Source organism: Cupressus sempervirens, chromosome 3, assembly GCF_028749045.1.
Source record: "Cupressus sempervirens isolate cs-2001-9-10 chromosome 3, ASM2874904v1, whole genome shotgun sequence".
NCBI classification, from domain to species: Eukaryota; Viridiplantae; Streptophyta; class Pinopsida; order Cupressales; family Cupressaceae; genus Cupressus; species Cupressus sempervirens.
The window spans coordinates 322,496,047-322,512,344 of record NC_143120.1 but is presented as its reverse complement, the minus strand read 5'-3'; the positions used below and the strand labels follow the sequence as shown (position 1 = coordinate 322,512,344).

At 37.9% G+C, this 16,298-nt stretch overlaps 1 protein-coding gene across 7 annotated transcripts in view; it reads left to right on the top strand.

Annotated features, from left to right (window-relative positions):
* Positions 1-16,298, top strand: part of LOC149566296 (TLC ATP/ADP transporter) — a 174,571-nt gene that overhangs the window by 145,585 nt on the left and 12,688 nt on the right. For all 7 annotated transcript variants that reach the window (XM_089819701.1, XM_089819700.1, XM_089819699.1 and 4 more), the window contains one exon: positions 16,062-16,175. In XM_089819701.1, coding sequence (XP_089675827.1) covers positions 16,062-16,175 — 114 coding nt within the window. The remainder of the gene's footprint in view (positions 1-16,061; positions 16,176-16,298) is intronic.

Below are 16,298 nucleotides of genomic sequence, written 5' to 3'. Positions count from 1 at the left end.
TTTTTTGTCATATTTGTCAACAATGCACTGAGTTGTGAGAACCATTCTACACATCTTTTGGAATGGTTGCACAATTTGAAGAATCCACATAGATCTGGGAGTTTTTGGGAGGCAGCAAACCCAAGATGGCTTGAACCTTTTCCTAGTGTACCTAAACCCTTCAGGCACTGATGATGTGTCCTAGATGCAATGTTTCTATCATTTTAAATTCACATTTGGATCTTTTAGCAAACAACGATCGTGGCTCCATGATCCCAAGAACTTCATCCAAATGCCTTAAATGTTCCTTCTATGTCTTACTGTAAATATGTTGTCAAAAACCTCAAACAAGAACTTATTTATTTGCTTGTTGAAGATGTGGTTTACACAGAACTAGAAAGTGGTCAGAGCATTAGTCAATTCAAATGGCATGATTAAGAATTCATAATGACTATAATGACATCATAAGGCAATCTTCTTCACATCTTTCTTGCTCATGCAAATTTGATGGTAACTTGAGCCGTGATCTGTTTTGAAAAAATAGATTGCACTGTGTAACTCATTCAACAATTTATTGATCTTGGGGATGGGTAGCTATTCTTTATGGTTATCTTGTTCAACACACGGTTGTCTACACACATTTGAAGTGTTCCATCCTTCTTCCTAACCAACACTACCGTCAATACGAAGGGACTCGTATTGGGCCTGATCTATCCTATGTCAAGGAGTTTTTGTATCCTCTTTTCTATCTCATCCTTAAACTTTCTAGGATGGTTGTAGGGTGTAGTTATGACGGTCTTGGCTCCTTTGTCGAACTTGATGGTGTGCTCAAAGCCCCAATGTGGAGTTATGGCAGTTGAATGTTGGCAAAGACCATATCATGCTTATCTAATATTGCCTGAAGCTTCTAATCTAGGTTGTAAGTTTGTTGCCCCTTTATAGGTTCTGATGAAATCAAGCAATGTGTTGTCCTGACAACGTCATAATGTTGGAAAATGGCCTCCATCCATCATTCGAAGATCTCCTTCAAGCCACCATTTGACATCATCCTCAGAACAACCTTTTTTCCATCAACTTCAAATGAGAACTCTATCCATTAGAAATTCTGTGTGTACTCATCAATAGTCTTCATCCACTAGATGTCTACTATGACCTCCATGTCATCTAGATCTACTACAAAGAAGTCATCCAGATCATCTACGAAGAAGTCATTTGTCACTGGTGGGACTCAAAATTGAAGCCTTGATTTTGAGTACCATTCAAAGAAATCAAGCCCTATAAGCGCTTTTCGATGCATGAGTACCCGGTTGTTCTTTTGAGGCCTAAGAGGTGTTTTATGTTTCTAACATCTTGCATTCAGTATGTCCATTCGTCCCATGAAGATAAATTGTAATTACGAGTCATTCTGTGAAGTTCCTGTTGAGCAATGTTCAAATTTGCATTTTTGCCCGTGTCAAACAACGATAGGAGGCCTAGTTTGCATCTGAATACCTCGCACCTAGTTATGTTTCATGACTCACCGCTTTGGGAGTGTTTAGTATCCATACTAGAGAACTTATGTTTCAGATTTCGAGTTGTTTCAATATGTTTTGAATCCCTAAAAGTCGGTTGTTTAGTGTTGTCGCGCTGATGCAAACTGTTCAAAATTCTGGGAGGCCCTATTTGACTTGTTATAACTTTGACCCAGTTGACCGAAATGAGAAAATTCCTGTTGCATTGCATTCTAGAGGTCAGAGACTTGCTATGTTTCAATTTTGAGCTTATGACAAATCTGTTTGATCAATTTTCAAATGTGATTCCATTTGCAATTTGTAAAGTTTACTGGTGTCATAAAGTGCAGATTGATTGATACCTCTGTTTGGGATGTCGTAACTCGGAATCATCATAGGTGAGATCAAATGGATTGTACCGTTGCATTCTACTCTAAAAATTCGTTAAGTGTGCCAATTTCCAAGTCTTGACGAATCTGTCTGCACACTTTCTTAGAGCCATTCCGTTTGCAAAAAATGCTTTTCTGCTAGTGTTTTCAGTCTGCAAATTTGAGTAGCCTACTTTGACCATTTGCCAAATACACCGAGTTATTCGTCATGAGCCCAAATTATAGATTTATATTCTGCTCATGGCAGTGAACTAATGCCCTAGTTTTCATGCCTCCAAGTGTCAGTCTACCCTGTTTTCAAAGCCAAATCCAAACCCAATTTATGGTTTTCTGACATGTTTGCTTGCAGGTAGTTCTGAGAAGGCAATTTTGACAATCAATATCTTTTGATTGAGAATTCGTCATGAGAGGAGATTTGACATGGTGCAAGAATGCGGAACAGAGAATTAGTATATTTGTTTTTAGAGCCTGATCAGGTGTTTTGGTCAATTTTTAAAGTCAATTAAAAGACCTCCTGGCATAAAATTGACGAGTTACAAAATTATGCTGAATTGAGTTTTAAAAGTTGAGTCAACAGTTATAAATTGGTTTTTAGTCAAATGTTAGATGATTAATGGATCAACTTGACCTTTCAGTTGTTTGGAAATGTTTTTTTTTTTAGCCAAGCCCACTTTGGGCCCCGGCTAAATTCATCAGATGAATAAGTCCCCAGCGATGAAAATGTACAACATAGGTGATTAGGATAATCTGAACAATTATAATGCCCTCTAGTGGACATCTTATCATTGGAGATCCAAAGTTTGCATATAATGAGTGTGGGAACACTAGTGTTTAGGCTGAAGGCATTCAATGTTGAAAGCACAAATATACCCAATTTAAATTGGATTCAGCCAAGTGTAAAAGGTAGGACTTAAGAGAGGTCGTTATTTGAATGAAAGTTTTCAAACTTTTTCCATCTCTTTAATAGGAGATGAACCTTATGTAAGAGCCAGCAGGATTAAATTTTCCTATTTGTTCAAGCTTGAAAGGGCCTACTCACTTGATTGCTGACTTTGAAAATGTTGGATAGAGCACACGTCAACAAATGACAGAGGGAGGAAAGTGGCTAAGTTTAGGATACAAAAAACTAGAACCATACTCCAACAACAAATCCACAGTAAATTTTTTGCTATCCACAACAAAATATGAAGTTTGTGTTTTAACTTTTAAGTTTTGATGAAATGGGACGCCAGTTTGAAGTATAGCGTAATGTTTTGATATGGCACTCAACTGTCCATGAATTTCAAGGCATGAAAGCGGCAAAAGCAAACCATGTGAAATCTGCAATAAAGGGGAGCAGTAATGAAATTGGAGCAGCGAAGGGAGAGTCAACGACAGTCCATGATGAAGATGACAGTATTGGTGTCTAGTTTTTCTCTTAACCAAGGAAGCAATTCATACTCTCCTGAGAAGATGCAAAGTGAAGAGGAGATGTTCCATCTTCATTTGCCAAATTTCTTAATTGTTATAAGCATCGCCAAACTCCTCACAAGTATGCAGTTTGGGGACGTTTTTCCTTTGTTCTCTCCAAAATTTGGCGTGTATGAGTGGGTGGTAATCACATTTTTCAGTGATGTAGGGATAACAAGAAATGTGAAGCAGGGAGGAGTGTACTCCACGGTGTGGGAAAGGGAGAGTTGAAGTGGTGTTGAGCTGCGAGAAGGATTCACCAGCGTCAAACTCACTTGGAAAGTGATAAGTCATCTAGCATGGCATGCCTACCTAAGGAAAGTGCAAAGAACAGGTAGCCGCCACAAGAGAAATCTGATTGACAAGTAAAACGCAAAACAGGACAAAGGGGCACTGGTACATTTTCCTTCCATGGTGCAGGAGAAATAAGTTTCTAAGGCCTTTAATCCCACATTGGCTGTGGGGCATTCGTTCTTGATGTTTAAATACAAAAGGGCAATGTCTTATAGTATCTTAAAAATGTGGGCTTTTTGAAAGCCGTAGCCTTATGTAAGAGGACCCCACTGGACACATGGATAATAGCTGGATTGCACAATAAGGAAATTTTGACCCAATTCGCTAGACGAGATTATGACATGGAATCCGAACGAATCAAAAATCGACACGTGGTGCTAGAGGACGATTCGGGAGATGACAAGTGGCGAGGACTTTAGATGAGGTTTGGAATTCAATGTGCTAATGTGGCATGGGAGACACGTGTCACAATGGCGAATCCTTGCATGCACAGTCAGTGGTTGATGACTGTGTATGTGGGAATGTGCCTAGCTGACACGTGGCAGTGGGCCCCGATCAACGATGATGTGGCGGTACAGTCAGATGGTGATGCAATGATGACATGGCAGTCTAGAGAGCCAGTGAGAAGTTGACATGTGGCGATCACAAGTCGACCAGTTGGAGGGTGCCATGTGGTGCCCGGGTGGTAGGTGACATGGTAGACGCTGACCAATGGTGTGCTGCCATGTGGCAAAAAAAGTCAAACTCGGTTGACTCGAAATGCATAAGGGAAAAAAAATGATAAAAAGTGATTTTTAATTGTTTTATCCAAAAGTCATGTGCATGCTTTTAAATTTTTAAAAAGATATAACCTAAAGTCTTAACTTTAGGAAATATTTAAATTTTGCATAAAATTTAAAAGAAATTTGCAACCTGTGAGGCCATGCCAGGAGCATAATTTTCAAAATAAGATTCTGGGCATTTCTGATAAGCTAATATAGTGATATTATATATCACTAGAACCAGGAGAGAACAAACTTTCCAGTTTTGGTGTTTGTTTTTGCATAGGAAGCCCTCTTCTCAGGTTATACAAGGTTTTGTCCCAGATTTGTTCTCTAGTAGAGTGATGAACTGAATGTGTGTAAAAGGCAGTAAAAATGTAGTTAGGGTCAAGTTTAGTCACCTTCAAGTTAATTGAATCAAGATATTATCAACATTTCATGATGCATTTCAGATATTGGGGCAACATAAGGGTTTTCATCACTCACAAGAGATATTTCCAAGTTTGTTACAGAGTAATGATGAAAATCATATCAGATTTCATGGGTAGAAAGAGGAGAGATGTTTTACAACTGCAGGGAATGAAGATTCAAGTGGACACATGTCACCTTCAGATTAGATCCAGGACTTGATTCATCTCCTATATCTCTCTTTTTGATTCATTGTGGGGGTTCCAATCTTGAGTTTTCTTAGATCTATGAGACCAAGGGTTCCAGATTTGAACATATTTCACTATTGTGATACCATTTTCTTCAGCAATTTCCCTTGTATTGAACAACAAGAAATAAGAATATTGATAGTTCTGATCTGTTAGGCAGTTTTACATTTCAATTTCATGCATCTTATTGTATTTGTTTCAAAGAAATGAATGAAAATGCAACAACAAGTTAATCTTCATTTTGATATCTTGTCTCCCAGTCATGCTGTTTGTGATCTTTTGTGTTTTGTCAACAAAGATTATGAAACTTAGTTGCAATCTATTGGTTGTATATGATTGATTTATTTTGCTTATGACTCAAGGAGTTATGTAAATGCTTGATTTATCATCATAGGATTGCAGATCTCATGAAGGGATAGGTCGAGTATGAGGTTCAGAAAGATATAGATGTTTGATTCACAAGGTGAATAGATAGACTAGGAAGTCTTGATGTATGGGATATGTCAATGACTTTCAAGGATGTATGTTAGGGGTTTGTAGGATTGCCCAATAGATAAGGCACTAATCAACTACATGATCAGAGTGTTATTTGTTCATGTCATGTTTTTGCTGAAATCAACATCATTAATCAAATATTTTTCCCTTTAAATGTTGAAGAACTGAAATGTGATGCCCTCACTTAGCTTAGCAATTTCTTTGGCCATGTTATTAACTATTCCATGTTTGAGATCTTTGCATAAGTGTAGAAGATTAAGGGTTTTATCTGCTTTGTTAGATTCAAGAATATGTTTTAGCATTGGTACCATATAAGTGAATCTGAGGTCCACCCGCTTAGGTTTTGTAGAGCCTGAAGTAGGAGAAGTCTCTAACCTTATAGTTGGCCCGGTGTTTGAAAGGGTATGTTGAAGATGGGAAGTAGCTACCCTTAGATGTATCTTGTTCTCATCGGGGTAATTTGAAACCAAGATGTTTCAAAACACCGACAATCACCATGCGGTTTCCCATAGTAATCCTTGGTTGTAAGACCATATCGGTGCATGATAAGATGGTTCCTCTTGCCACCTTGACTTGGAATCCTACATGTGCCTTCGTAAGAAAATCTCTTCGATTCATGAGTGATGAGTTAATGGAATTAAGTATGACCCCATTGTGGAGCATGCCTATGACTCTTTGTCCTTGGAGAGTACCTTGTACTTGGAAAATAGTACACCTTGGAGTACCAAGAATAGCGATGGTGCCTCCTTACCATACTAGTGCGATAATTCTCTTTGTGTGGTTCATGTTAACATCCTTAGAAACTTGTTGACCATCTCCTCCATGTTATGGTTCCTCGTGCTCCTTGTTGTGTGGACATCACTTCAATGTAATGGATTTTTTCCTTGCCCACGCATCAGTGCCCTAGTTCCCATTGCTCCTTATAGCTAAAATGAAGTTTCTTGCTACGCTCTTGTCTGGCACCTCATTCAATGATGGCTTATTTGGATGGGATTTGTTGTCTTTCCCCTTCAAAGCCAAGGGTGGCTTGGGGTGAGAATAATTCTTGGAAGAAGAAGAAGAAGATGTCGCCATGTCACATGCCCTCTTGATTGGTTTTGAGAGAATGCCAGGGTTGAAGCCTTTCACCCATCTCTTTAATGGCTGCATTAGACCGTCAGTGAACAACACAATCAGCCATCTCTTTGAGATGTCCATCACCAACTCAAACAATCTCTAGAAAAAAGTAATGTAATTGTCAACCGACATGGCTTGCTTGAACTATGCCCACTCCTAGAAATTAATATTTTGGATCCTTACTATTGAAACGATCTATACGCCTATTTGTAAATTGGGCATAAGAGGTTACTTTAGCGTGGCTGAGATCAACCAAACGATGATGCCACGATTTTTGAGAATTTCCTTCAAGGTGGAGTTTGACAAATTCAACTATTTTTTTTGGCATTGAAGTAAGCTGGATGTGTCTCCCGTCATTACCCATGCCTGTGTAGAGATTGATCCCGATCCATCTAATAGAGATAGTTTCACCTTGCCTATCTTTCCTGTGAGGTCATCATTAAAGTTTCCACGATTGCCTCCATTGGAGTACCTCCTTCTCAACTTGCATAATCATTGTAAGGTATATCCCTTTGCATATTCACATTGGTCTAATCTTTTTGTAATTGCTCTTGCATTTCTTGGAAGGTAGGTTCCCGTGCTCTGTGTGGTGTTTCAGTTCTTGGAGGGAAAGTTGGCATCAAGGGTCGAGGGACTGAGGGTTGAGGGTTTGTCCTTCCCATATATAAATTGTTGCTATGCCCATTTTGTTCTTTGGATATTTTGCCTTTAGTCAATTTGCGTAATATTTCCTCCATGAGTCGCTAATTGTCATTGACCTGAACTTGATTTCTTGTGACCTCTCTTAGCATACTCACGACTTCTGCAATAGAGTCTTTTGGCTCCCCCATTCTACAAATAGAGTGATACTTGTTAGAAATAGGCAATATTGAGTTGGGGGGGGGGAGGGGATGAATCATTACTCTACAACTTTTTGTCCAACTATGGATATCAATTACCAACCTTAAACTTGCATAAATGAGTGAACTGAAAAGCAATAGCAAGCACACCTTAAAGAAAGTCATTACACCATATTTTGTTAACTAGGGAAACATTGGCCAAGGGAAAACCCCGACGGGGATGTAACCCACAAAATGATCCACTAATAGAAGTATCTTGTGAAAGGTGTTGACCCTATTAGGTGTCCAATTGCATACATATAGTGGATCTGTTCTTGTTAGAGGTCTAGGCCTTGTTAGAAGCCTCAACCCAGTTAGGATTTGTAATTACTATAAGAAGGTGAGCTCACTGCTGATATAATCATATACAACTTCAGAAGCAGACAAAACCTTGATTGTGCTCATATCTTCAATATCTAATTAGTCCTTTGAAGTTCCTTGCATCAAATCATACATACAATTGTCTGCCCTGCTTTAACCATCAAACTCACATCTATACAATACCAATAAAAAACTTATATAGCAATCATATCATTTTAATACAATTGGCAACTTCTCTAAACAAAATTTTCCTCCCTTTATACTGGATTCTTTAAATTGTTGGATTTGTACTTGATCGTATGTTACTAAAACCCAATATTATAATCTTCTAGCTGAGTGTTAACATCTAGGATGTCATTTGTACCTTGTCAAGTGCATGATTTGACAAGTCAAATCAATTCCTTAACCAATTTGCCAATATTTTGCCAACTGTCTTGTTTCTGTGATGTCAAAGCTGTCCTAAGAAAATCCATCCAAAACATATTCAAAACATATCCTTAATATCAACGGCCTTAAACATGTCTACTATATTGTCCAAAGTAACTTCCCTCCAATTTTTTGACTTATATCTTATCCTTATGAAGCTCGCCGAATTAAATTGTCGGACTGTGCATTGTAACTCTACTTGATACTTAGACAATTTTCTTAGTTAATTAATTCCAAACTTGCTAGTTATCTTCAACGACCTTATTACACCATAATTTTGCCATTAATGACAACTCCTATCATCTTACCTCAGCCAAATTTCCAACAATGTTGTCTTCTCTTCTTGGTATAAACATGCATCCACTTCCCATAGGCTAGCAGGATCACCAGCTCTGCTACCACTATAATGTCCCGCACCACTGATCACTCAACAAAGGTACTACGTCCCCAGAATCTGATAGCCAACTTCAATCCGTTACTCTAGTTGTTGTACGACTAGAAGTTTACAACAATGTCCGTACAATGGTTGGAGTATCTGTATGATATAGAGAGTTGACCGCACGATATAGGAGGAGTAACAACTCTTTGTCTGGGCATATAGTGTTTGACTTGACTGTATGGTGGGGCAGTGCCAACTTTCTAATTGCATCAATCATAGGATGACAACCTTTGATGTGTGGTCGAGATTGTGACCATGTGGTCACTTCTTGAGACTTTCGTGTACCAAACAATGGTGTATTGTGTTGTGGTTGGGTGGAAGCCATACAATAACTTGACCTTTTGTCGTGTTGTTTGGTGACCAATTAGTCCCTTGGCTCAACTCAGACATTGAGTCCCTTAGTTTGAACATAAGTATAGAGTGACTTAAATAATTTGAATCACCAGAATGCAAGATTAGAGATTCACATATACAAGATGAAGTTTATTTGATAATGATAACTTTAAAATTCCTACAATGATAGTTATTAAGATTTGCCAGATCCGATGCTTGAAGTAGAAAAGAATAGGGCAAGGGTTGAATCCCACCAAAAAAATTGGAACTCTAAATGGAATTCACAATGCAATAAAAATAGTTTAAGGCTCATAACAAAAACATACTACACACCGGTCAAAAATATGCCATTAGAAGAAAATTTCGGAGGTGCTTGACAAGTGCCGACATGACAAGAAGCACCTACGACCAAAAAAATAAGGAATGGGCTTGACATATACGTAAATCATTCAGGACCCCAAAATACGAATATTATCATTTTCTAATTTAATGACGGGGACATTACATGAGCCCACCAACAGTCATCCGAGATCAATGCCTTGACCTTTTGTGCGCTCTTTGAATTCAAAGCCTTCCATATACCCCATTGGCTTGAAATAACCATTTGGATTAATGGTGCCCTTTGTACCTTGATAAGTCTAATTATAACAATAGTATGAGATGCAAATTGGGTTTTAGCCACCTAAGTAAGTTAATAACGACATGCCAATAAATATTAAGCTAAGTTATATACAATTTGATAATTGAACATGACAAAAAATTTATTGAAATTAAATTAAATAAATTAAATTTATTAAGTGGAATTTACCTCCAACAACTCCAATTTGGAGAATGATTTGAATATCAATTGTGACATGTGATAGTTCAACTTAAACATTTATATCTCCTCCCCCTCTTAGTAAATTTGTTTCACCCAATCTATTTGAGTGCGAATTTGTTGCATAGTCAAGTTTAGGGAGTATACTGTGCATAGTGCTCAAAAAATATGGTCATACCATTCCTCAATTAAAACAGTTTTACCCCTACAATTTTTGGCATCGTCTTTAATCACTTGGACCGCATTCTTACTGCCCACCAACTCTATGGCCTCAATAAGAATTGTGGAAATGAACTATGAATCTTTCACTTCCCCTTCACAATCGCCTTCAAAAGTATTGCCCCTTAGGGTGACACTGCAATTATATTAATCGATGGTCGGTTTTTTTGTATCTTTCCATTCATCAGAAACAATAGAAACACCTAAGTTTTCCATTAATTTTTAATTGGTTGAATAGCTTTCTTTATACAAGCCTTCTCTTTTTGCAATAGAGTGGTACACACCTTTTCATACCTTGGAGTTGTGTAATCAGCCGATGCTTTATTTATGGTTCCCATTATTTCCTTCCAATATCGTGATCTCAACAAGTTGAAAGGAAGACCATTGGTATAGAGGCAACATGCAATGGCATGATCAACAAGCTCTCTTGCCTCCATTATATATGCAATGTCCAATGGGCCTCTTTTGCAGGCTGTAGTTTCGACTTCTTCCTATTCCACTCTCTGTATAGGCACTCACAAGATGGGATGTTAGGAGGATACAATTGATTTAGTGGGTAAGTGCATTGTTTTCTTTTCAGATGGAGGTTGATAAAAACTTTTTTTTTTTTTTGATCTTTTAACTAAATTATAAGGACCTTCCTGTTCTTTTACAACCCCTTCCCATCTATTCCTTTTGTGCATGGCTTTAAGGGATACTTGTCAAATTTGTCTAGTTTAAATTGATACTATCTGGAGGCAATCAGTTCAAAGACATGGAAGGAATCTTTGAACAATCAGGTTTCTTTTGAGAGACAATGGCTCTATATTTTTTTGGCATAAGAATGCATGCAAAAGACTTGAGATATATGTATATCTTTTGTGACTGGTGAATATCAAATACATCTTAATGTTTGCATGTGGAGAAGATAAGGCAATACATCTTTTGACTACAAGTACAAGCTATTTCATATTGATTCGAAGCATATCTGGTATGTTTGTAAGAATTAAAATCAAGATGGTAGTTGACTAATGATTGATGATTATTATTGAAGGATGTTCATGTGGAAATAAGTATTTATCATTATTAAGTATACAATTGATCTATTCATTGTAGTCTTTCTCTTATTTTTTATTTTCAATGCATACTATAAGAGCTATTTTCCTTGATCTTTTACGAGAATGTTCTTACAGGAAACTGAGGATTAATATAAGATTCAGAGGGAGTTTGACACTTCTTCAAAGGTAAAGGAGTCAGAAGATTGATGTTTAGAGGGAGTCTAACACATTTGTCTGAAGGAGCAGATAAAGGATATGTTTCAGTTGATCTTTGAAAGTCTTGATCATATTAGATTCAAAGGGAGTATGACACTTGATCAAAGGCATCTTTGATTGAGGAGCTTGGATGATTGATTTTTGGAGTTCAAAAATTCCTGTATATGACTGTATGACTTTAATGGGCCTACCCTCTGTATATATCACGAGAAAGTGACAAATTCCAAACGATTATCACTTGTATTCGCAGAAGTTATTGAAAGGTGACGATCTTACAATAACTTAATTTTCTATTATCATGGATATCTTATGTTGCCTATGCAGATGACGATAGATTATACTCTGCATGGTGGATGTTCATATGGTAAGCATTATGAGAATGCGCATGCACATGCCTTATGAACTGTAATGTTCCCAAGGTATGGAGTATCCTGGATTCTATACTTAGTTACATCGGGTAGAGAAGGCAGTGGCTGCTTGATGTCCGTAAGGAAGGAGGCCGTATGGTATGATGTGTTTGTACGGTAATGCATTGGGGTATGTACGGGATAGCCTTAAGGATGGCGTATGGTGTTTGTCGATGTATGGCGAAAGTGGAAGATTGAATATGGTAATGTATGGAGGAGTATGATGGAAGTGGAGGTAGTACAGTGATGGAGGGAGGAGTACGAAGGGATGGAGGGAGGAGTAATGTTTATCGTACTGGTAAAGAAATCAACGCATACAGACAATAATAGCAGAATAATATTCGCATATGCCAGAACATACATTAGGCTTCATAATATTCGCAATAGTAGATGAATGATTTACAATGATCCCAGACGGGATATAAATACTACTGCCGAACCTTCCCGAAGGAGTCCGTTGGCCACAAATATTCTATCCGCTACAAACTATTCACCGACGACGTCGGCTACAGAATACAGAAACACCGCCGGACCGTCGGCTACAGAATACAAAAACACCGCCGGACCGTCGGCTACAAAATATAGAAACACCGCCGAACCGTCGGCTACAGAATACAAAATACCGTCGGAACCATCCAGTCGGCTAACAGAGTATGGAGGGAGGTGGATGGAGGTGAAGTATGGAGGGAGTTAGCATGGTGGATGGAGGGAGTATGGAGGGATGGAGTGTAGAGGGAGGTGGATGGAGGGAGTACGGAGGGATGGAGGGAGGAGTACAGAGAGAGGTGGATGGAGGGAGGAGTACAAAGGGATGGAGGGAGAAGTACAGAGAGTGTTGTATAGAAATTGGAAAGAGAATACAAACCCATATGCAAATAATATTAGAACACAACTTCATCAAATAAATGCCAAACATGAACAAATATTGATTACCGATATTCTCCAGTTAATACTCACAGACAAAAATGGTGCTCCGATTTGCCAGATCTGAGCAAAGTATTACAGGCAAGGGAATAGGGTGAGGGTTGCATCCCACCGGAACCGCAAAGCAAAGTAGGGAAGGTCTTTTACTTCCGAAATGGCAAATAATAGAGAACTCCAACAGGAATTCACAGTACCAAGAAAAATAATCCAAATCGCATACCGACAACTTCTTAAATGCCGCACATAAATACCCCTTCGGAGAGAACTTCCGAGGGTTTACAAAGAATGCGGACACAACAAATACCAATGGATAATCGATAAAAGTTGGGTCCCTTTATAAATCAAATCAATTAATTAAATAAGTCCTATCGATATTATTTAATTTTTAGGACCACTTAATTAATTAACCTAATTAAAATATTTTATTAAAAACTGGGGACATGACAAATCCTTGCTGCCCAAAGATTGCTTGCCCTCAAGCAATACATCATCAAACGATTTGCCCACTGCAACTTCAGGGTCCCAAACCAAGTGTGGATAATTGTATCTATTGAAGCCTTCATGCCGCATCATGATCATGTACTCGCACTTGGATGTAGGTAAGAAAAGTAAATGTCCATCAAGCTTTTGCTTCGCCACTATGATATAAACATGGTCACGCCCATAGTCATTAGGATATCGTTGAGATGCCTCAATGATCAAATCCATAGCCTTCATATCATCATGCTCATAAATTTCTTCAGGAATCTCATAGCTCAAGTTTCCATAAGAATGCCTGTCGCACAAAGAGGGGGCAATCTTGTATGCCTCATGCCTGACAAAAGGGTAAACTTCATATTCAATCAACTGTAAAGACTGCTCTTGCAAATAATCCTCAATCAAGTCTGCATCACCTGGAAGTTGAACAACTACTGGTAGAGTCTGCTTGTTTGAAGGGTCAGTGGTAGAACTCATATTTTCATCAAGTTGATCACCAAGTGTTGGTTCAACGATATTTTTGCAAGTGTCTTCTTCGAGAGGCCTTTCTTTTATCATGGACTCGGGTACCAAATAGATTCTATGCTTGTAGTAGATGATGTCATTGACTACCTCATAATCGTCATCTAGAATGTCACTATCCATCAATTTGCATGCAAAGTGTTTTTGGAGTATTCAACCAACAGTTGTGCCTTCCAATTGGCTGGAGACTTTATGGCATCGTTGGCTGCCATAGTGTGATCTAAGATTAAACTCTCAATTCTCCTAACAGGCTAGCAGAATCGCTGGCTCTGATAGCACTATAATGTTCCCAAGGTACGAAGAGACCTAGATTCTATACTTAGTTACGTCCAACAGAGAAGGCAGTGGTTGCTTGATGTCTGTACAGAAGGAGGCCATACGATGTGATGTGTCTGTACGATAATGCCTTGGGGTCTGTACGGGATAGCCTTAAGGATGGCGTACGATGTTTTTCGATGTATGGCGAATGTGGAAGATGGAATATGGTAATGTATGGAGGAGTACGATGGAAGTGGAGGTAGTATGGTGATGGAGGGAGGAGTATAAAGGGATGGAGGGAGGAGTATGGAGGGAGAGGTACGAAGGGATGGAGGGAGGAGTATGGAGAGAGGTGGATGGAGGGAGGAGTATAGAGGAATGAAGGGACAAGTATGGAGGTTGTTGTATAGAAATTGGAAAGAGAATACAAACTCATATGCAAATAATATTAGAACACAACTCCGTCAAATAAATCCCAAACATGAATAGATATTGAATACCGATATTTTCCAATTAGTACTCACAGACAAAGATGGTGCTTCGATTTTTCAGATCCGAGCAAAGTATTATAGGCGAGGGAATAGGGTGAGGGTTGAATCTCACCGAAACTAGAAAGTCGAGTAGGGAAGATCTTTCACTTCCGAAATGACGAACAATAGAGAACTCGAACAGGAATTTGTAGTACTAATAAAAATAATCCAAATCACATACCAACAACTTCCTAAATGCTGCATATAAATACCCCTTTGGAAAAAACTTCTGAGGGTTTACAATGAATGCCGATATGACAAATACCAATGAATAATTAATAAAAGTTGGGCCCCTTTATTAATTAAATCAATTGATTAAATAAATCCTTGTGATATTATTTAATTTTTAGGACCACTTAATTAATTAACCTAATTAAAATATTTTATTAAAAATTGGGGATATGACATGAACATTTTTGAGTACATGGTAAATGTTATGCAAATTGATGTTTTGGAGGCCATTAGACACAGTACTCGGTGAACATCATGCAACTTGATGTTCAAGAGACCATTACTCACAATACTTGGTGAATATCTTGCATCTCAACATTCCGAAGGCTATTACTCAAAGAGTATTTGGTGAATATCGTATATTGTTATTCTAGAGATCAATACTCAAATGTGATATCAAATTGGTGTATATCATATGTTGATATTCCGGACACCATTACTTAGAGTTTTGGTGAATATCATTTGTTGATATTTTGAAGGCCAATACTCTTAATATCATATGTGATATCAAAATGGTGGATATCTTCTGATCAAAGATATCTTTAAAATCTGCAATACCTAATAATACCAATGGTGTAATCCGTGTCTTGTGTTTATCCTCCTTAGCTATGAGGGAGTGTTGATGTTTTGGTAGCTTTAGTAGGATAAACATGTGAGATCAAAGAGAAATACACACACACACACACACACAACTATAATTAAGATTGCCATTATATTAATTATATTGATGAATAGACATGTCTGATGAAGTGACATGTTTCTTCTCTTGGTTTATTCCTCATACAAATACAAGAGGATGCTGCCATTTGGAAAACACATACCTAAGACAATGGCAGTGCTTAATACATTTGCAGTGATCCTCATAAAAATTTACAATTTACAATCTTGTAGATATAGATCTAAGCACAAGAAGTTGTGATAAATATGTTCTGTTATCAATTTTGCAGTTGTGTGGCATACAAATGACAGTTTTAATAGGCGAGTCCCATCAGCCAGTTCTCTATTGTAGACTGTAAATGCATCAACCAGTTAGAAACACTATTATGGAGACAGCCTTTCACACTTGGTACAACAAAAACTACTTGGGGAACTTAATGTGCAATATAAAATCCATTGTCAGTATTTGTGGTTTTGTGTTATCATCCCTTAGTTTATTGGATTTTGTGCAGTAATTTGAGTCCATGGGAATTGTTCAACTTTTGCAAGTTTTACAGAGTACTTTATAGTTTGACTAGTAGTTGATTTCTCCTACGTTAAAACAATTTATGATACAACTTGAATTATTTTTCATGGCAAAGGACTGTTGTAATCTCAGTCTTTGAAACATTCCATTTTGAGTTGTTACAATGCTTTTCTAAAATATAAAACAAATATGTATTGTTGCTTTTATGTGACAGAAAGCAGTTATAGTGGCAGAAGCAGTTGCCAATGCTCTTGATAGAAGGAGAATGTTTGCTCAGGTCAACAGTTTTACTGCTGTCTTCATTCTTATTGGGCAGCTGACTTTAACGGTATTGTTTCACAGCTGTCTTAAATCCTTCCTGCAACTTACTGTAACAGTAGTCACAACTGTACTTTCTGCAGGCTTCTGCAATAAAATTGGATATTAAAAATTCAACATTGATCGTCTATTT